General features: G+C 45.5%; 1 protein-coding gene across 3 annotated transcripts in view; it reads left to right on the forward strand.

The window, feature by feature from the left end:
• vps13c (vacuolar protein sorting 13 homolog C) overlaps positions 1-22,332 on the forward strand; it is a 339,126-nt gene that overhangs the window by 196,132 nt on the left and 120,662 nt on the right. For all 3 annotated transcript variants that reach the window (XM_085972079.1, XM_085972080.1, XM_085972081.1), the window contains 2 exons: positions 7,055-7,359; positions 21,123-21,270. In XM_085972079.1, the coding sequence (XP_085828205.1) occupies positions 7,055-7,359; positions 21,123-21,270 (453 nt within the window). The remainder of the gene's footprint in view (positions 1-7,054; positions 7,360-21,122; positions 21,271-22,332) is intronic.

A 22,332-nucleotide genomic window follows, 5' to 3' on the forward strand; every position in this document is an offset into this window, starting at 1 on the left:
CAGGACTGTTTGAAACCTATCTGTCCTTTTTGACGTTGAGCTGAACCTCCGACCCCATACCCTCTCCGTCATAAAGACCGCCTACTTTTACCTCCATAACATCGCCTGTCTCGACCCCAACCTCCGCTCATTTGCTGCAGAAACCCATGTCCATGCTTTTGTTACCTCCTGACTCAACTATTCCAAGCGCTCCTGACCGGCGTCCGTGAACTTGAGCTTACCCAAAACTCTGCTGCTTGTATCCCAACCCACACCAAGCCCAGCTCACCCATCATCTCTACTTGCTGACCTCCACTGGCTCCCAGTCCACCAACGCCTTGATTATAAAATTCTCATCCTCATGTTTAACTCCCTCTATGGCCTTGCTCTTCCCTATCTCTGTAACCTCCTTCAGCCATACAACCCTCCGAGCTCTGTGTTCCCCAACTCTGGCCTCTTGTGCTTCCCCCACGTCCTCCGTTGCACCATTGGCGGCTGTGCCATCAGGTGTCTAGGCCATAAGCTCTGGAATTCCCTCCCCAAACCTCTCGCGCCTCCCTCACTTCCTTTAAGACGCTGCTTAAATCTACCTCTTTGACCAGGCCTACCCTAATGTCGATAGCAAAATACTGCCGATGCTGGAAATCCGAAATAACAACAAAAAATGCTGGAAAAACTCAGCAGGCCAGGCAACATCCGTGGAGATGCTACCCTAATGTCTCCTTCTTTGGCTCGGTGTCAATTTTTATTTGGTACGCTCCTATGAAGCGCGTTGGGATGCTTTACTAGTTAAAGGCGCTGTATAAATGAAAGTTATTGTCTTAAATTATTTTTTTCAAGCACTTTTTTTTATGAATGGTGTTTACCCATCAAATTTTAAAAGGATACTTTGCCAGATATTTCTTCAGCCACCTCCACCACAAAACATTGGCAAAGCAATAGAGTAGTGTGTGCAATTTGAAGCACTGCATTAGAGAAAGGACATTAAAGCCAGAGGAACATACAGTCTAGATTCACCAGGATGATCCCAGGGATGGAAATATGTAATTATGTGGAGGGACTATTCCTAGTGGAGCACAGAAGGTGTAAAGTCTGTGGGTCGTGCAGTTAATAAATACACAGACTTCAGAAGTAACAAACAAACAGGTCTTTACTATTCGAAGGTCCGGGCGAATCTGCCCAATAACTCCTGGCACAACACTTATATACTGGTGTGGTCACTATCGGTATTACAGTATACAGAAGCCAAACAAATAGTGCCACACCTAAAGTAGTTCCCTTAAAGGTAGACGGGTACATACACTACAATCCTCCCTTTTTAGCTTATTACTTAGAGTCCCTGTTAAACATACATATCTTCAACTTCCTATAAAACAAATTACAGATATAATCTCGGTGGAGTCAATGTCATATAAAACAATTTACAAATATAATCTCGGTGGAAACAGTTCACAGGTTCAGTCTCTGCGGAAACAGTTCATACATTCAGTCTCTGATCTTGACTCGTTCCGAACAGCATTTCTTTGGTGTAGCCGGATTACCTGGCTAGCGTGACTCCTCCATAGCCTTTTTCTTGATGTAACAGCTTGAACCTTCGTCCTGTTGAACCAGCAGTGCGGACTTTTACAACCAACTGGCTGTCTTGACATTTTCCAGTTTTTCAACTAATTTAGCTCCTTTCGTAATGTCCCGCCTGGAATGGTAGAAGTGCTAATATTTTAGACAGTTATTATCTTCTGCTTCTTTTTCTTTTCTGCCTTTTTGAAACTCTCGGAGCTCCTTTCTCGGCTGCCAGCTGTAGCGCCACCAACTCTCTATGTTCCTTAGACCTTAAGTGCTTCCTCCGGATTTCAGCACTTTGAGAGTTTGCATCACAAGCTGGGCAGACCACATCCTCGTAATATTCAGTGTCACTCAACAGGTCATGGTAATATTCGGGTTCGTCCTGAGTTAGGCCAGCGAGAGAGACTTCTTCTTCCTCCTCACCCGTCTGGACATTAGCTGACGGTGGTTCCTTCCCTAAACATCTTTCTTGAAAAGCCTTCTTCATGCATTCATATTCATCCCGCTCTTCCTGGGTTATCTGCCATTCCTTCACGACGGACCTCATTTGTGAGTTCAATACCTTCCTTTCCATCGGTAATTGCGTTATCAGGCTATTTAACCCTTCTACTGAAGTAACGGTTTCCACATTCTTCTGTTCACCTTGACGTGATTCAACGTACTTTTGGCATCCTTGTAAAATTTGTGTTGCCACCTCAGCTATCTCTGTGACTTTTGAGAGCTCCAAACTCGTTCCCCCTGAAGATTGAAGCTCGTGTTCAGATTGTTCCCCTTGCAGAGTCTTGTCCTTCAGCATATGAAGGAGTTGGCTGACCGTTAACTCTTCCCTGGGAACACGGTGGATCAGAGTCTTCTCCATTTCCTCCACCTCTTTCTCCAATACTTCCACCTTACGTTCCTCTTGAACTTTGGCTTTCAGCGCTCGGAAAAGTTGCGCCCTGATGCTCTCTAGTTCATGTTCAGGGACCATTCTTACAGTGTCCTGTTCTTCCACTGAAAGGATTCCCAGTTGAATCTGTTCTTCAAGTTGTTGAACCTCGGTCATTGCCGCCTCATATTTGTCTTGGGTGTCCTTCAATGTTTTTATAAGTTCTTGGACATCCTGTCTTTCATGCTCTGCCATGATTTTCACCTCTAATTTCTCATCTATGGATGGATCTCCTACCGATGAGTCTGTCTTGGCCTTGAGCTCATCAAGAATTTCCTGCAGCCTTTGGACTTCTTGCTCATGTTCAACCTTTAGTTGTTCATGTGCTTCTACTGAAACTAGCTTTTCGGAGGCTGCCGAGTTAACCCCCTCCAGAATTGTAGCCTGGGCCTGTTCATACTGTTCTTTCAACTTCTCACACTCTGCTTGTAAGGAGTCGTAGAGAAGAACTGGAATAAAATCCTGGCTCCCTGAAGATTCCTCTTCCTTTGGTTCATTCCGTAAATATTCTAGTTCCTGAACAGCATCAGGGGAATGTGATTGGTATTTGACCACGATGGCTCTATGGTCGCTCTCTGCTTGAGCTAGCTGTCTCTGTAGTCTTTCCAGGTTCTCCCATTCGGTGTCCCAGAACCTTTCCATATTTTTCATCTCTTGTACGAGACGGTCACTCAACTGTTCTAATTGTTGTCGTACTTTGACATAAGTTTGTGTCCGAGCTCGGTGTTCTTCCGTCATGGATGAATCCTTTGCTTGAACAAGCTCAGAATTCTCTGTCAACCTGGAGTTCTGCTCTGCAGCTTTATTCTTCTTGGTACCATAAGTCCTTCTGCATGTCTTCGTTTTCTTTCCCATCGTCGGCAAGTCCCTTTTTAGCCTTGTCTTCCATATTCGACTTGGTCTTATCATCATCCATTTCAGAATCTGAGCTAATAGCTTGCACCGAGTCCTCCCTCATTATGGCTTTTAGGTAATGCCACTCCATGTCTATTTTCTTAATCCACTCCCGTCCTAGAAGTGGTGGTCCTCCCTCAGGTAATACGTACAAGTTCATTCTTGGGTGTTCTTTACCCCTATCTCTCACCTTGACTCTTATTTTCCCCACGGGGTATACGTTATGCCCCGTGTATGTCTGTAATACGAACTTGGTATTTCTTAAAGGTATGTGAGAGAATAGCCGGTGGTAGTCCCTTCGGTTGATGACTGATAGAGCTGATCCAGTGTCCAGCTCCATTCTTACTTGGACTCCAGCTATTTTTAGTATGACCCAGATGGCCTGTAGATCCGTTTCTTTACCCACGTTGTGGATTCTCAGCCTACCCAGCTCCTGGTTGTTTGGGTCTGAGTCTGAATTCTGTTCGTCTGAACTCTTCTCAGCCACCTTGTGTACCTTGTTGTACTTTTCTTGTGGTGGCTTCCTTTGATTATTGGTCTTTTTCCCGGACCGGCATACCTTCGCGATGTGACCCAGTTTGCCACATTTCCTACACTCTTGGTTCTTAAACCAGCATTGATTCTGGTCATGCGTTGTCTTCCCACAACGGTAGCATTTTGTTGTGCTTGAAGTAATTTGGTCCACCCCGAGTGCCGCCGCCTTTAGTTGCATTTCCGCCGTTCCTTTCGCTGCGGCTTCGTGCGATGCAGCTATAAGGACAGCCCTGTCCAGTGTGAGGTCGTTCTCTTCCAGTAGTCGCTTCTGCGTCCCTTCTTTAGACAATCCGCATACGAACTTGTCCCGCAGCGCTTCTGTCAGATTCCCTCCGAACTGGCAGTATTTCGCTAGCCTACGCAGTTCGACCAAGTATTCCGCATTGCTTTCGTCTTTCCTCTGCGTTCTTGCGTAGAATTTGAATCGTTCAGCCAGCATCAGCGGTGTGGGGTTCAAATGGTCCTTCAGCACAGCCACAATCTCTTCGAAGGTCTGATCCGCTGGTTTATTTGGTGCTATTAGATGCTTCAAAAGCCCGTATGTTTTTGCCCCCATCGAGTTTAGCAATTGTGGTAAACCACTTTTATCGTTCACTATCGTTACACTATAGTTATCACTGTTGTATTGTTATCACCGTTCTCACTGTTGTATCACTATACGAGGTCGCCTCTTGTCGCGCTGTTATACCTGGGCTGACCACCTCCGACTCCGCCCATGGCTCCACCTACCTGCCCAGGTATAAAGGTAGTTGACTGGCTGGTATTCCTCCTTGTTGGACCCGATCACCCACGAGGGTGGGCTCTGTTATTCAGTCAATAAAAACCTTTAGTTACGTTCCTAACTCGTCGCTTTTTATTGGACGAATTGATAGGTATATCAGCAATGTTATCGCCTTGTCGTCTTCCTCTATTTTGTTGGCTTCGCAATAGATCGCTATGCGTTCCACGTATGTGGCCCAGTCTTCTATTTCCGAATTAAAGTCATTAATATTCCCTCGCTTAGGCATTTTTCTTCCCTTGGGAGCAGCACCAGTATTTCTTTAAGTATTCTTATTTATTTGTTTGTTTCTAAGATGGCGGTTTTCCCGCGAAATCGGCGGTTTCCCGCTCTTCCCTTCTCTCCCCGCCCACTTCAATGGCGGTATGTCAATCAAGATGGCGGTTTTCCCGCGAAAATGGCGGTTTCCCGCTCTTCCTTTCTCGCCCCGCCCACTTCAATGGCGGTTTCCCACTTCTGGCGCCTTCTCCGCCTAATGGCGGCTTCCCGCGTTTCTTCCCGGTGGAAGGGGTACGCTTCCCCCCACAGCGGACAGGTTCAGCCGCTGGCTGGCTTCTGCACAGCTCCCCTTACTCGGCTATGTCCTTTCCTCCCGCCCGCACGGCTCTACCGGCGCTGGGTACACCCCGTTAACGGAGGACAGTTCAGCCGCTGGATTGGCTCTCGCGCAGTCTCTCTCTCCGTACCCGGCTCTGTCGCTCTCTCACCCGCACGTTCGGTGCTACCGGCCCTGGGTACCCCGTTGGTGGAGAACAGTTCAGCCGCTGGACTGGCTCTCGCGCAGTCTCTCACCCCGTTTTCGGCTGTGTCTCTCACCCACTCCTGCACGTTCGGTTTTGCCGGCTCTGAGTACCCCGTTGGTGGAGAACAGCTCAGCCGCTGGACTGGCTCCTCGCAGTCTCTCTCTCCGCACCCGGCTCTCACCCGCACGGTTCCCGTTCGCCTCCCCAGCCCTCTCGCAGACCGGTGTTTCCCTCTCCGGCTGCGGCTGGGTTTCTCTTCCCGCGCCTACTCGCAGGCTCAGCGCTTCGTGGCTGCAGTCGCTGCCCGGATTTTTCCCGCCGATCGCGGTCCGGCTGTCACCCGACGCCGTTGGATCCGACTTTTGGCCGGCACAGCTCCCCCTCGACCGAGGTCGAGTGCTCTGCCCTTATCCTCCGGATACTTCTACACCTTCCCCTACTCACAGTCTCTTCGGCCGCCTTGTTCCCTGCTGATCGGCTCACTCCGCACCGTGGTAGAAGGGTAGTCAGTGCCTGTTGCTAACGGAAGCTTTTGTTGCTAAAGTCTTCCACCTTTCTCCTGCTGCAGCCTCGTGTTTTCTTCCAGCAGCACGACGAGGGCGGTTGCCTCTCTTCGACGCTCTTCTTGCTTTGGTAATCTTGCTGCAGGGTACGATCGGACTCGTCGCCACTGTAAAGTCTGTGGGTTGTGCAGTTAATAAATACACAGACTTCAGAAGTAACAAACAAACAGGTCTTTACTATTCGAAGGTCCGGGCGAATCTGCCCAATAACTCCTGGCACAACACTTATATACTGGTGTGGTCACTATCGGTATTACAGTATACAGAAGCCAAACAAATAGTGCCACACCTAAAGTAGTTCCCTTAAAGGTAGACGGGTACATACACTACAGAAGGCAAGGACGAGAATTAAATGAAGGTTTTAAAAATTATTAAGAGTTTTCATAGGGTAAGTTGCGAGGCGCCTTTGGTCTGGTGGGTTGGGGAGTTAGTGATGAGGAGCCATCAATTTAAAATTTCCCCGAAGAGGTGAGGAGGAATTTCTTTACACAGAAGGTTGTTGGAGCATGGAATGCTTTGCCACAGGGAGTGGTTGAGGCAGAGACCATTGCAGGTGTGTAAAGGAAAATTTGATACAGTTGAAGCTGTGGAAAATTCAGGGCAGTGGTATCCGTTTGGATTGCTTTAGCATAGAGCTAGCACAGATGTGATGGGCTGAATGGCCACCTCCTGTGTGGTAAAATTCTATTGTCTTGGATTCTGCCAGCTTTACCATACCCAATGTCCATGTTGGTCCATGATCAGATCTCAAACTGTGCATTCCAAATGGGTTAAGTCAAATTCCCTTGTTTCCTCTGTGGCAGATTTCGCTGTCACTTGGATCTCACTTGGAGAATCAAGCCGAGAGCAGACATCACTTGCTCGACCAAGGCAAACTGGTTTCAGCAGCTGTCAACGTTAGATCGTGGGGCATTAAATGCTTGATTGAATGAGCTATTGTGAGAACACTGTTCACTGTTACAGACTTGAGTATTGAGTTCCTACCACATTTTTATCTGTTTACCTATAAACTAGGAAGTTTTTTGTGCCTTTTGTTAAAAAAAAAGTACTTACACTGTTTTATGTTCAATAGAACTTCTTCGACAACTTCCAAGCAGCAAAGGAAGCGTTAAGTGCTGCCACAGCACAGGCGGCAGAAAAAGCAGCCTCCAGCGTGAAGGATTTTGCTCAGAAGAGTTTCCGACTGGCCATGGACATTAATTTGAAAGCTCCAGTTATCGTCATCCCCGAGTCCTCCATCTCTCTCAACGCCGTGGTGGCAGATTTGGGTTTGATAACCGTGCAGAATAAATTCACTCTGATCTCTGCTGAAGAGTGCACACTGCCACCAGTGGTGGACATCATGGAGGTTCAGCTAACACAGCTGAAGCTCTCGAGGTACGATCAATTTGGTTGATTCTGTGGTGGTAATCTAACCTACATGCCAAGTGGGTTCTATTCCTACTTTACTCAATTAGCTGTATTTGTGGGAAAGGGGAGCAATGCTTTCCATTATCCTCATGTTGTTGTTTCCATGAATTTTAACTTTTCTTATAGAAACATAGAAGATAGGAGCAGGAGTAGGCCATTTGGCCCTTCGAGCCTGCTCCGCCATTCAATGAGATCATGGCTGATCATCCAAATTCAGTACCCTGTCCCTGCCTTCTCCCCATATCCCTTGATCCCTTTAGCCTTAAGAAATATATCCAACTCCTTCTTGAATATATTTAATGAACTGGCCTCCACCGCCCTCTCTGGCAGAGAATTCCACAGGTTCACCACTCTCTGGGTGAAGAAATTCCTCCTCATCTCTGTCCTAAATGGCTTACCCCTTATCCTTAGACTATGACCCCTGGTTCTGGACTCCCCGGCCATCAGAAACATCCTTCCTGCATCTAGTCTGTCCAGGCCTGACAGAATTTTATAGGTTTCGATGAGATCCCCGCTCAATCTTCTAAACTCCAGTGAGTATAAGCCCAATCGACACAATCTCTCCTCATACGTCATTCCTGCCATCCCAGGTATCAGCCTGGTGAATCTTCGCTGCACTCCTTCCATGGCAAGAACATCCTTCCTCAGATAAGGTGACCAAAACTGCACACAATACTCAAGGTGTGGTCTCACCAAGGCCCTGTACAACTGCAGCAAGACATCCTTGTTCCTGTACTCGAACCCTCTTGCTACGAAGGCCAACATACCATTTGCCTTCTTAACTGCCTGCTGCACCTGCATGCTTACCTTCAGCGACTGGTGCACAAGAACACCCAGGTCTCTTTGCACTTCCCCTTCTCCCAATCTAGTGCAATTCAAAAAATAATCTGCCTTCCTGTTTTTGCCACCAAAGTGGATAACCTCACATTTAGCCACATTATAGTGCATTTGCCATGTTTCTGCCCAATCACCCAACCTGTCCAAATCGTACTGGAGTTTCACGACATCCTCCTCACAGCATACCCTCCCACCCAGCTTTGTGTCGTCTGCAAATTTGGAGATATTACATCCAATTCTCTCGTCCAGATCATTAATATATATTGTGAACAGCTGGGGTCCTAGGACCGATCCTTGCGGTACCCCACTAGTCACTGCCTGCCACTCGGAAAACGACCCGTTTATTCCAACTCTTTGCTTTCTGTCCGCCAACCAGTTCTCTATCCAAGTCAATACCTTGCCCCCAATCCCATGTGCCTTAATTTTGCACGCTAATCTCTTATGCGGGACCTTATCGAAAGCCTTCTGAAAGTCCAAATACACCACATCCACTGGTTCTCCCTTATCTATTTTACCAGTTACATCCTCAAAAAATTCCAGTAGCTTAGTCAAGCATGATTTACCTTTTGTAAATCCATGTTGACTTTGTCCGATCCTGTCACTGCTTTCCAAGTGCTCTGCTATTACATCTTTTATAATGGACTCTAGCATTTTCCCCACTACCGATGTCAGGCTTACCGGTCTATAATTCCCCGCTTTTTCTCTACCACCTTTTTTGAATAGTGGGGTAACATTAGCTACCCTCCAATCCATGGGTACTGTTCCAGAGTCTATCGAGTTCTGGAAGATGACCAGCAATGCATCTACTATTTCTAGGGCCAGTTCCTTAAGTACCCTTGGATGTAGATTATCAGGCCCAGGGGATTTATCGGCCTTCAGTCCCATCAATTTTCCCAACGCCATTTCCCTACAAATACTGATTTCTTTCAGTTCCACCCTTTCATCAGACCCTGTGTTCCCCAGCATCTCTGGGAGCTTATTTGTGTCCTCCTTTGTGAAGACAGAACCAAAATATGTATTTAGTTGGTCTGCCATTTCTTTGTTCCCCATTATAAATTCCCCTGATTCTGACTGCAAGGGACCTACGCTTGACTTCACCAATCTTTTTCCCTTCACATATCTATAAAAGCTTTTACAGTCAGTTTTTATGTTCCCTACAAGCTTACTCTCATACTCTATTTTCCCTTTCTTAATTAATCCCTTTGTCCTCCTTTGTTGAATCCTAAACTGCTCCCAATCCTCTGGATTATTGCTTTTTCTGGCCAATTTATATGCCCTCTCCTTGGATCTTATGCTATCCCTAATTTCCCTCATTAGCCACGGTTGAGTCACCTTTTTTTAATTTTTATGCCAAACTGGGATGAACAAATTCTGTAGTTCATCCATTCGGTCTTTGAATGTTTGCCATTGCCTATCCACCGTCAACCCTTTGAGTGCCATTCCCCAATCAATCCTACCCAACTCGCTCCTCAGACCATCGTAGTTTCCTTTATTTAAATTGAGGACCCTAGTCTCTGAGTCAACTACTTCATTCTCCATCTTAATGAAGAATTCGATCATATTATGATCGCTCTGACCCAAGGGGCCTCGTACAACAAGATTGCTAATTAATCCTTTCTCGTTACATAATACCCAATCTAAGGTGGCCTGATCTCTGGTTGGTTCCTTGACATATTGGTCCAGGAAACCATCCCGTAAACACTCCAGGAATTCCTCCTCCACAGTATTGTTACTAATTTGGTTAGCCCAATCTATATGTAGATTAAAGTCACCCATGATGACTGCTGTGCCCTTATTGCACGCTTCTTTATTTTCCATTTTAATGCCATCCCCAACCTCTGCCTTACTGTTTGGAGATCTATATACCACTCCCACTAACGTTTTCTTCCCTTAGCATTTCTCAATTCTACCCATACAGATTCCACATCATCAGAGCTAATATCCTTCCTTACAATTGTATTAATCCCTTCTTTAACCAGTAATGCTACCCCACCTCCCTTTCCTTTTTGCCTATCTTTCCTGAATATCGAATACCCCTGGATGTTGAGTTCCCAGCCTTGGCCATCCTTGAGCCACGTTTCCGTGATCCCAACCAAATCATATTTGTTTTCCTCTTTGCGCAGCCAATTCATCCACCTTATTACAAATGCTCCTTGCATTAAGACACAAAGCCTTCAGGCTTGTTTTTTTAACGCTCTTGGACCTTTTAGAATTATTATTTACTGTAGCCACGTTTGATTTAAACCGTTGATTTCTCTGACTGCCACTTTTGCTTTTCTCCTTCCTATCTTTTGCTTTTATACTTGTTTCCCTTTCCTCTGTCTCCCGGCTCAGGTTCCCAACCCCCTGCCATTTTAGTTTAAACCCTCCCCCAGAGCACTAGCGAGCACTAGCAAACACTCAAGGGAAGATCATGTCTGACTAATTTGATTGAATTTTTTGAGGGGGTGACTAGGTGTGTGGATGAGGGTAATGCAGTGGATGTGGTATACATGGATTTCAGTAAGGCCTTCGATAAAGTCCCGCACAGGAGACTGGTCAAGAAGGTAAGAGCCCATGGAATCCAGGGTGCCTTGGCACGTTGGATACAAAACTGGCTTAGTGGCAGAAGGCAGAGGGTGATGGTCGAAGGTTGTTTTTGTGACTGGAAGCCTGTGGCCAGTGGGGTACCACAGGGATCGGTGCTGGGTCCCTTGCTGTTTGTAGTCTATATTAATGACTTGGATATGAATGTAAAAGGTATGATCAGTAAGTTCGCGGATGATACAAAAATTGGTAGGGTGGTAAATAGCGAGGAGGGTAGTCTCAGTCTGCAGGACGATATCGATGGGTTGGTCAGATGGGCGGAACAGTGGCAAATGGAATTTAACCCGGAAAAGTGCGAGGTGATGCACTTTGGGGGACTAACAAGGCAAGGGAATACACAATGAATGGTAAGACCCTAGGCAAGACGGAGGGTCAGAGGGATCTGGGTGTGCAAGTACACAGATCCCTGAAGGCGGCGGAACAGGTGGATAAGGTGGTAAAAAAGGCATATGGGATACTTGCCTTCATTAGCCGAGGCATAGAATATAAGAGCAAGGAGGTTATGATGGAGCTGTATAAAACACTGGTTAGGCCACAGCTGGAATACTGTGTGCAGTTCTGGTCGCCACACTACAGGAAGGATGTGATAGCTTTGGAGAGGGTGCAGAGGAGATTCACCAGGATGCTACCAGGGCTGGAACGCTTCAGCTATGAAGAGAGACTGGGCAGATTGGGTTTGTTTTCCTTGGAGCAGAGGAGGCTGAGGGGGGACATGATTGAGGTGTACAAAATTATGAGGGGCATAGATAGGATGGATACTAAGGAGCTTTTTCCCTTAGTAGAAGGGTCAATAACTAGGGGGCACAGATTCAAGGTAAAGGGCGGGAGGTTTAGAGGGGATTTGAGAAAGAACTTTTTAACCCAGAGGGTGGTTGGAGTCTGGAACTCACTGCCCGGAAGGGTTGTGGAGGCTGGAACCCTCACAACATTCAAGACGCATTTGGATGAGCACTTGAAATGCCATAGCATACAAGGCTACGGACCAAATGCTGGAATATGGGATTAGATTAGACAGGGCGTGATGGCCGGCGCGGGCATGATGGGCCGAAGGGCCTCTATCTGTGCTGTATGACTCTATGACTTCCCCTAGGACATCGGTTCCAGCCCTGCCCAGGTGCAGACCGTCCAGTTTGAACTGGTCCCACCTGCCCCAGAACTGGTTCCAATGTCCCAGGAACTTGAATCCCTCCCCCTTGCACCATTCCTCTAGCCACGTATTCATCTGAAATATCCTTCTGTTTGACTGTTGACTTTGTCCGATCCTGTCACTGTTTTCCAAGTGCTCTGCTATTACAGCTTTTATAATGGACTCTAGCATTTCCCACGACCGATGTCAGGCTTACTGGTCTATAATTCCCCGTTTTCTCTCTACCACCTTTTTTGAATAGTGGGGTAACATTACTTTCCTCCCTATTTTCTTCCTTCCTATTTTGCATAGTTTAATTCTTGTTCATTCTCACTCATTCTAAATCTATATACAGGAAACTTTGTGTTATCCGGCACCCACGGGACCGAGCTGCTGCCGTTGCCTCAAAACTTCCGGATAGACCAACGTCAATGTTATCAGATAGGAGCTTTTCATCTCCGTATCTGACAACAAAGACTGTTGCTTAGCAACAGCTTGTCAACACTCAGCCTGTGGCTTGGAAGCGTCTCTGAAGCTGTTGCTAAGATACAGAGACACCTTCCAGAGCCTGCCATATCTGACCACAAACACTGTTGCTCAGCAACAGCTTGTAAACACTCGGCCCAGTAGCTTGGAAGCATCTCTGAAGCTGTTGCTAAGCTACAAAGACGCTTTCCAGAGCCTGCATGTGAAAAGAATGCTAGGAGAAGAAAAAAAAACCTAACCAAAACGGCTGCTGATTTCTGCCATTAGATCGAAGCTGCCGGACATTCAACCTCCGGATAGCCCAAAGTTTCCTGTATTTAGTGGAAATGTCTGAGGATAATTAATGTGTTTGGCACTGTGGGCAATAGGTTAGCATTTTCCTTTCCAAAAAATGTTTAACCCGTAGGATATCAATCATATCAATGAGAAATATTCACTTCTGTTGTGGAAGTGCAGCATCAGGATGGATGTAGCAAAGACAAAGAAATGATTGGAAGTAGAGATAGAAGCATATGGTTTGCAACTGACAGAGGTGACTTGGTGATGCACAAGCCACATTGCACCAGTATCGAACCTATATCATAATGAACACTGAAACTACCGGCATCGAATTACTGTCTCCGTGGCACTGGGCATGTTAATGAGTATATTTACTGAATTTGTACCACTAACTCACCACACGGTGGAGAATCTATAATATACAGGCACCTATAATTGTACAAGATGTATGATCTAGTGTGTCAATGTCTGGTATACCAAGTGATACCACAAGCTTCTAGCCAATTTTACAACATATTATTGATAACATGCCGCCCCTGGTAGGAGCTGACAGCTCCCAATATTACAAAAGACCCGACTGTTCTGAAGTCTACAGACCAGCACTCGAGGCCAGTTGAAAGTACGCACCTCCATGCTTATGGCCCTCCATTAAGTTCCAATGATCAGTTATGAAGTAAAAAGGGAGAGCAGTGCTTAGTGTTTGCAAATGTCTGCTTGAGGTCTGCTCTCCAGCATCAATATAAAAGTAGCACCATCAATGAGAGTAGATTGCCCAGCATATGCTCAAGGATAAACTTGTTGGGTGCAATGAAACAGCATTAACATGTTTCACTCACACCAGCTAGTAAGTATTTTCAAAAGCTATTGGTGTAAGTTGGCCTGAGCAGGTGCAGCCCCTAACGTGCTTGAATCCTGCTCTAGTAATATTGTTAAATGGAGATGATGTACTGTATTGCTCCCCATAAATGACACAGGTTATGGGGCAGTTTACGCTTCAATACTACACCTCAGACTTAATAGTAATTTGAAGAACTAATCTGACTGGGCCACACATTTAGCTTTGTAAAAGCCAGGTTGTGTGAGGTACTGCTTATGAGACTTCCCTTTATGTTGGTCTCAGTATTTATTGTCACTTCCCACTGCGAGAGCACTGAGGGTGTGTGATCTGAGTGTAGTTAAGCCATAGGGAAAAACGTGAATAGCGCTGGGTGATGAGTACAGTAGGTTCATTGATGTGAAGAGGACAGAGGCCTGGGGAATACAAATTGAGGAAAGAAAGGGAGTCCAAGATGGCCCATCAACTAGAGCGCAGATATAGTAATTTGAGAGGAAACCAGATAGCGATGAATCTTTCTACAAATATTTGTAGCAGTGGCGAAAGTGTCCATTCAGTGAGTTTGGATGAAGTTCTTGTTGGCATTAGGTCAAAGTCTGTTGAAACAGATGCAAGTAAATATAATCTATAGGTGCAGAAGTCATAGAGTCATAGAGTTTTACAGCACAGAAAGAGGCCCTTCGGCCCATCGTGTCTGCGCCGCCCATCCCTCCCTATCCAGTCTAATCCCATTTTCCAGCATTTGGTCCATAGCCTTGTATGCAATGGCATTTCAAGTGCTCATCCAAATGCTTCTTGAATGTTGTGAGGGTTCCTGCCTCTACCACCCTTTCAGGCAGTGAGTTCCAGCTTCCAACCACCCTCTGGGTGAAAAAGCTCCTCCTCAAATCCCCCCTGAATCTCCTGCCCCTTACCCTGAATCTGTGCCCCCTTGTTATTGACCCCCCTACTAAGGGGAAAAGTTCCTCTTTATCTACCCTATCTATGCCCCTCATCATTTTGTACACCTCAATCAGGTCCCCCCTCAGCCTTCTTTGCTCCAAGGAAAACAACCCCAGCCTGTCCAGTCTCTCTTCATAGCTGAGGCGCTCCATCCCAGGTAACATCCTGGTGAATCTTCTCTGCACCCTCTCCAAAGCAATCACATCCTTCCTATAGTGAGGCGACCAGAACTGCACACAGTACTCCAGCTGTGGCCTCACCAGCGTTTTGTACAGCTCCATCATAACCTCCCTGCTCTTATATTCTATGCCTCTGCTAATGAAGGCAAGTATCCCATAAGCCTTTTTAACCACCTTATCTACCTGTTCCGCTGCCTTCAGGGATCTATGTACATGTACACCAAGGTCCCTCTGACCCTCTGTACTTCCTAGGGTCCTACCACTCATTGTGTATTCCCTTGCCTTATTTGTCCGTCCAAAATGCATCACCTTGCACTTTTCCGGGTTAAATTCCATTTGCCACTTTTCCGCCCATCTGACCAACCCGTTAATATTGTCCTGTAGCCTGAGGCTTTCCTCCTCGCAATTTACCACCCCACCAATTTTCGTGTCATCCGCGAACTTACTGATCATACCCTTTACATTCTCATCCAAATCATTAATGTAGATCACAAACAGCAAGGGACCCAGCACCGATCCCTGAGGTACCCCACTGGACACAGGCTTCCAGTCACAAAAGCAACCTTCGACCATCACCCTCTGCCTCCTGCCACTCAGCCAGTTTAGGATCCAACGCGCCAAGGCCCCCTGGATCCCATGGGCTCTTACCTTCTTGACCAGTCTCCTATGCGGGACCTTGTCAAAAGCTTTACTGAAGTCCATGTAAACCACATCCACAGCATTTCCCTCATCCACACACCTAGTCACCCCCTCGAAAAATTCAATCAGATTGGTCAGACATGATTTACCCTTGACAAAGCCATGCTGACTATCCCCGATTAATCCTTGCCTCTCCAAGTGGAGACTAATTTTGTCCCTCAGAATTTTTTCCAATAATTTCCCTACCACAGATGTTAGGCTCACTGGCCTGTAATTCCCTGGTTTATCCCTGCTACCCTTCTTGAATAATGGTACTACATTAGCTGTTCTCCAGTCCTCTGGTACATCCCCTGTGGCCAGAGAGGTTCTGAAAATTTGTGTCAGAGCCCCTGCAATCTCCTCCTTTGCCTCACACAACAGCCTGGGATACATCTCGTCCGGGCCTGGGGATTTATCCACTTTTTGGCCTGCTAAAACCGCTAGTACCTCCTCCCTCTCGATGCTAATATGTTCAAGTATGTCACAGTCCCCTTGCCCGACTTCTATGTCTACATCGTCTTTCTCCATAGTGAACACTGAGGCAAAAAATTCATTTAAAACCCCACCTACTTCATCTGGCTCTACACACAGCTTGCCACTTTGGTCCCTAATGGGCCCTACCCTTTCCCTGGTTATCCTCTTGCCCTTAATATACTTATAAAACATCTTAGGATTTTCCTTTATTTTGCTCGCCAGTGTTATTTCATGGCCCCTCCTCGCCCTCCTAATTTCCTTTTTAAGTATGCCCCTGCACCTCTTATACTCCTCTAGGGCTTCCACCGTCTTTTGTCTTTTGTAACTGCCAAAAGCCCCCCTTTTTTTCCTAATGCATTTTTGTATATCCTTTGTCATCCAAGGTTCCCTTTGCTTGTTGGTCCCACCCTTGACCTTTACAGGAACATGTTGGTGTTGTACTCTCTCTATTTCCCTTCTGAAAGCCTCCCACTGTTTTGATGTGGATTTTCCTATAAGTAGCTGCTCCCAGTCCACTTTTGCCAGATCCTGTCTTATCTTATTAAAATCGGCCTTCCCCCAATTTAGAACCCTGATTTCCGGGCCGTCTTTGTCTTTTTCCATGACCACCTTAAATCTCACCGAATTGTGGTCACTATCGCCAAAATGCTCTCCTTCAGACACTTCCACCACCTGCCCGGCTACATTCCCTAGAATTAGGTCCAGTACCGCCCCCTCTCTTGTAGGACTTTCTACATGTTGGCTCAAAAAGCTTTCCTGGATGCACTTTAAGAATTCTGCTCCCTCCAAGCCTTTCACACTCTGACTATCCCAATTTATATTGGGGAAGTTGAAATCCCCCACTATTACTACCCTATTATTTTCACACTTTTCTGATATAAGAACATAAGAAATAGGAGCAGGAGTAGGCCAATTGGCCCCTCGAGCCTGATCATGGCTGATCTGATCCTAACCGCCAATCCACTATGACAGGACTATCTCCTGAATCTAACAGCATTAGACACACGAAAACAGGAGCAGGATCAGGCTACACGGCCCCTGGACCCGCTCCGCTACCCACAGGGCCATGACCTATCCGAACCTAGACTCATGTCCAAATTCCTGCCCGCTCCCCGTAACCCTTAATTCCCTTTTCTACTAGGAAACTGTCTATTTCTGTTTTAAATTTATGTAATGATGTAGCTTCGACAGCTTTTTGGGGCAGCATATTCCATGGACCTACCACCCTCTGAGTGAAGTAGTTCCTCCTCATCTCAGTTTTGAAAGAGCAGCCCCTTATTCTAAGACTATGCCCCCTAGTTCTAGTTTCACCCATCATCTGGAACATCCTCCCTGCATCCACCCGATCCAACCCCTTCATAATCTTATATGTTTCAATGAGATCGCCTCTCATTCTTCTGAACTCCAATGAGTAGAGTCCCAATCTACTCAACCTCTCCTCATATGTCCATCCCCTCATCCCCGGGATTAATCGAGTGAACCTTCTTTGTACTGACTCGAGAGCAAGTATGTCCTTAAGTATGGACACCAAAACTGTATGCAGTATTCCAGGTGCGGTCTCACCAATACCTTGTACAACTGAAGCAATACCTCCCTATTTTTATATTCTATCCCCCTAGCAATGAAAGCCAACATTCCATTGGCCTTCTTAATCACTTGCTGCACCTGCATACTAACCTTTTGAGTTTCGTGCACCAGGACCCCCAGATCCCTTTGTACTTCAGTACTTTCCAGTTTCTTGCCATTAAGATAATAACTTGCTCTACGATTTTTCCTGCCAAAGTGCATAACCTCACACTTTCCAGTATTGTATTCCATCTGCCAAATCTCTGCCCACTTACTTAGCCTGTCTATGTCCCCTTGCAGGTTTTTTATGTCCTCCTCACTCACTACTTTCCCTCCCATCTTAGTATCATCTGCAAACTTTGACGTGTTACACTCGGTCCCCTCCTCCAAATCGTTAATATAGATTGTGAAGAGTTGGGGACCCAGCACTGACCCCTGCGGAACACCACTGGTTACTGATTGCCAGTCTGAATATGAACCATTTATCCCAACTCTCTGCCTTCTGTTAGATAGCCAATCCTCTATCCATGCCAGAATATTACCCCCAATCCCTTGATTTTTTATCTTAAGCAATAATCTTTTGTGTGGCACCTTGTCAAATGCCTTTTGGAAGTCTAAATACACTACGTCCACTGGTTCACCTTTATCCACACTATATGTTACTTCCTCAAAGAACTCCAGCAAATTTGTCAAACATGACTTCCCCTTCATAAAACCATGCTGACTTTGTCTTATTAAATTATGATTATCCAAATGTCCTGTTACTGTCTCCTTAATAATGGACTCCAAAATTTTACCTACCACAGATGTTAGGCTAACCGGTCTATAGTTTCCAGCCTTCTGTCTACTGCCCTTTTTAAATAAGGGTGTTACATTAGCAGTTTTCCAGTCTGCCGGGACCTTTGCTGAGTCCAGGGAGTTTTGGAAGATTATTACCAATGCATCCACAATCCCTACCGCCACTTCCCTCAAAACCCTGGGATGTAAGCCATCAGGTCCAGGTGATTTATCCGCCTTGAGTCCCATTATTTTACCAAGTACTACTTCCTTAGTGATTTTAATCGTATTTAGCTCCTCCCCCCCTATAGCCCCCTGCTTGTCAAGTGTTGGGATATTCTTGGTGTCCTCTACTGTAAAGACTGATGTAAAATATTCATTCAGTGTTTTTGCCATCTCCATATTTCCCACCATTAATTTCCCGGTCTCATCCTCTAAGGGACCAACATTTACTTTAGCCACCCTTTTTCTTTTTATATAACTATAAAAACTCTTACTATCTGTCTTTATATTTTTTGCTAATTTACTTTCATAATGTATCTTCCCTTTCTTAATCAATCTTTTTGTTATTTTTTGCTGTCTTTTAAAGTTTTCCCAATCCTCTATCCTCCCACTAGATTTGGCTACCTTATATGCCCTTGTTTTTAGTCGAATACTATCCTTAATTTCTTTACTTAGCCACGGATGGCTGTCTTTTCTTTTACACCCTTTTTTTCTCAGTGGAATATACTTTTTTTGGAATTTGTAAAATAACTCCTTAAATGTACACCACTGATCATGTATCGTCTTATCCTTTAACCTATTTTCCCAATCCACTTTACTCAATTCCGCTCTCATACCTTCATAGTCTCCTTTATTCAAGCTTAGCACGCTTGTTTGAGATACAGCCTCCTCACCCTCTAACTGAATATGGAATTCAACCATGTTATGGTCACTCATTCCAAGGGGATCCTTTACTAGGACATTTTTAATTAATCCTGTCTCGTTACACAGGACCAGATCTAAGATTGCTTGCCCCCTGGTTGGTTCAGTTACATACTGCTCAAGAAACCCATCCCTAATACACTCAATGAACTCATCCTCAAGGCAGCCCTGCCCAATTTGATTCGTCCAATTTATATGATAGTTAAAATCCCCCATAATTATAGATGTTCCCTTATTACAAGCCTCAACTATTTCCTGATTGATACTCCGTCCAACTGAGTTGCGACTGTTCGGAGGCCTATATACTACACCCACTAGTGTTTTTTTCCCCTTATTATTCCTTATCTCCACCCAAACTGTTTCATTATCCTGATCCTTTGACCCAATATCATTTCTCTGTATTACAGTGATTCCTTCCTTTATTAACATAGCCACCCCACCTCCCCTTCCTTCCTGCCTGTCCTTCCTGATTGTTAAATAACCTGGTATGTTTAATTCCCAGGCATTGTCACCCTGCAGCCATGTTTCTGTAATGGCCACAAGATCATACCCATATGTAGCTATTTGTGCCTTTAACTCGTCTATTTTGTTACGAATGCTACGTGCATTCAGATAGAGAACTTTCAAATATGTTTTGTGACACTTAGTTCCTGCTATTGCCCTTTTTATTACTTTACCTTTTACTCCACACCTTCTACCCCTTCCTGACACGCTCTGGTTTTTAATTTCCCCACTGCTACCTAAGTCTATGACCTTCTCTGTTGTCATTTGTATTATTTGCTCTCTGGGAACCTCCCCCCCACTAGTTAGTTTAAAGCCCTCTCTACAGCCCTAGTTATATGATCCGCCAGGACTCTAGTCCCAGCACTGGCCAAGTGAAGCCCGTCCCAACGGAACAGCTCCCTCCTGTCCCAGTACTGGTGCCAGTGTCCCAGGAAGCAAAACCCATTTCTCCCACACCAGTCTTTGAGCCACGCATTTAACTCTCTTATTTTATTTGTCCTAGCCAAATTCGCTCGTGGCTCAGGTAATAATCCAGAGATTATTACCCTTGTGGTTCTGCTTTTTAATTTGGCCCCTAGCTGCTCAAACTCCCTCAGCAGAACCTCCTTCCTTGTCCTATCTATGTCGTTGGTACCAACATGGACCACGACAACTGGATCCTCCCCCTCCCACTCCAAGTTTCTGTCCAGCCCAGAGGAGATGTCCTTAACCCTGGCACCGGGCAGGCAACACAGCCTACGGGACTCTCGCTCTTGGCTGCAGAGAACTGCCTGCATATCTGTTCCTCTATCTCCCCCTGACTGTTTGGGGGCCTATAGTACACTCCCAGCAAGGTGCTTGACCCCTTTTTGTTTTTAAGTTCTAACCATATGGCCTCATTAGAGGAACCCGCTAATATATCATCCCTCCTTACAGCAGTAATAGACTCCTTAATTAATATTGCAACACCCCCTCCCCTTTTACACCCCCCTCTGTCTCGCCTGAAGATTCTATACCCCGGAATATTTAGCTGCCAGTCCTGACCCTCCCTCAACCATGTCTCCGTGATAGCAACAATATCGTACTCCCATGTGTTCAACAACAACTTCAGTTCATCCACCTTATTTGCAAGACTCCTTGCATTAAAATAAATGCCTTCCAGCCCTGCCATATTCCCTTTTGCCTTCACATCTTTGCTCTGCCTTCCCTGCTGACTTGTTTTTTCCTCCTTATTTGGCTGTACATCACCCCCTACTATAGCTCCACTCTGTATCCCATCCCCCTGCCGAATTAGTGTAAGTAGAGGTGACAGCTTGTTACATTATCTTTAAAAGGATCGCAGAAGCTTCATTAAACTGCATTCATGAAGTCACCATTTTCCATATAAAGTTTTCTAAAAAGAGCACTTGAATTTTGGTCTCTTAGTTTATAATTGCATGTTTCTGTTAATTTCCTGAGATCGCTAAGGGTGGTCTCTGTCTCCGATGATGAGGGAGTTTTTGTAAGCAATTCTGTTCTAGTTTCTTGAATTCTGCATCTTTTTTCCCCCCCATTTCAGAACTATTCTCCAGAAAGACTCAGTGCAGCCTGATTTTCAGATTTTGCAGCCAGTGAACATGCTGCTGACAATAAAACGGAATCTGGCTGTAGCATGGTATCACAAAATCCCTGGCATAGAGATCAATGGAGACCTAAAAGCAATGAATGTAAGTACATCTTTTCAAGGCTCCAAAAAGGCATGCAAGTGACTTTGCTGCAGTTTTATATGCACAGTTACACTTTGTGACATTCAGATGTTCTCCGGATGGTGAATGACATCAACTTTCGGTTGACAAATTGGAGATATGCCAACATGACCACTTAGCACATTGTGCCATGCAGCATCTCTGAGCTGAAATAAAACAGCAAAATGCTTTATAGGGAAATCTTATTGATAGTGACTGAATGTCGTTATATCAGGGCCTGACTGATTGATTGATTCCCATTTTGTGGAGTGAAGAAAGCAGTGGTGGGATTAACAACAACTAATTGTATTTATATAGCGCCTTTAATGTAGTAAGGCGCTTCACAGGAATGTTAGCAAACAAAATTTGACACCGAGCCACATGAGATACTAGGACAGATGATCAGAAGCTTGGATAAAGAGGTAGGTTTTAAGGAATACAGGAAATTTCGCGATATCCGGCACCGACGGGACCGAGCTGCTGCCGATCTATCAACTTCCGGACAGACCAGCGCTAATGTTGAAGGGTACGGAGGTTTTCATCTCCGTATCTGACAACAAACACTGTTGCTTAGCAACAGCTTGTAAACACTTGGCCCGTACCTTGGAAGCGTCTCTGAAGTTGTTGCTAAGCTACAGAGACGCTTTCCAGAGCCTGACTGTTTATAAAAAAATTAAAAAAAATGCTAGAAGAAAAAAAAATGCTCGGAGAAGAAAAAAAAAACTAACCAAAACGGCTGCTGATTTCTGCCGTTAGATCGAGGTTTCCGGACATACAACCTCTGGATAAACCAAAGTTTCCTGTATCTTAAAGGAGGAGAGAGAGGTGGCGAGGTTTAGGGAGGGAATTCCACAGTTTCGGGCCTAGGCAGCTGAAGGCACAGCAGCCAATGGTGGAGTGATTAAAATCGGGGATGTGCAAGAGGCCAGAATTGGAGGAGTATGGAGATCTCGAAGGCTTGTGGGGCTGGAGAAGGTCTACAGAGATAGGCAAGAGCGAGGATATCGAAGGATTTGCAAGCCCAAGATGAGAATTTTCAAATTG

This window comes from Somniosus microcephalus, chromosome 32, assembly GCF_052327205.1.
Source record: "Somniosus microcephalus isolate GS21.2 chromosome 32, FLI_Smic_1.0, whole genome shotgun sequence".
NCBI lineage: Eukaryota > Metazoa > Chordata > Chondrichthyes > Squaliformes > Somniosidae > Somniosus > Somniosus microcephalus.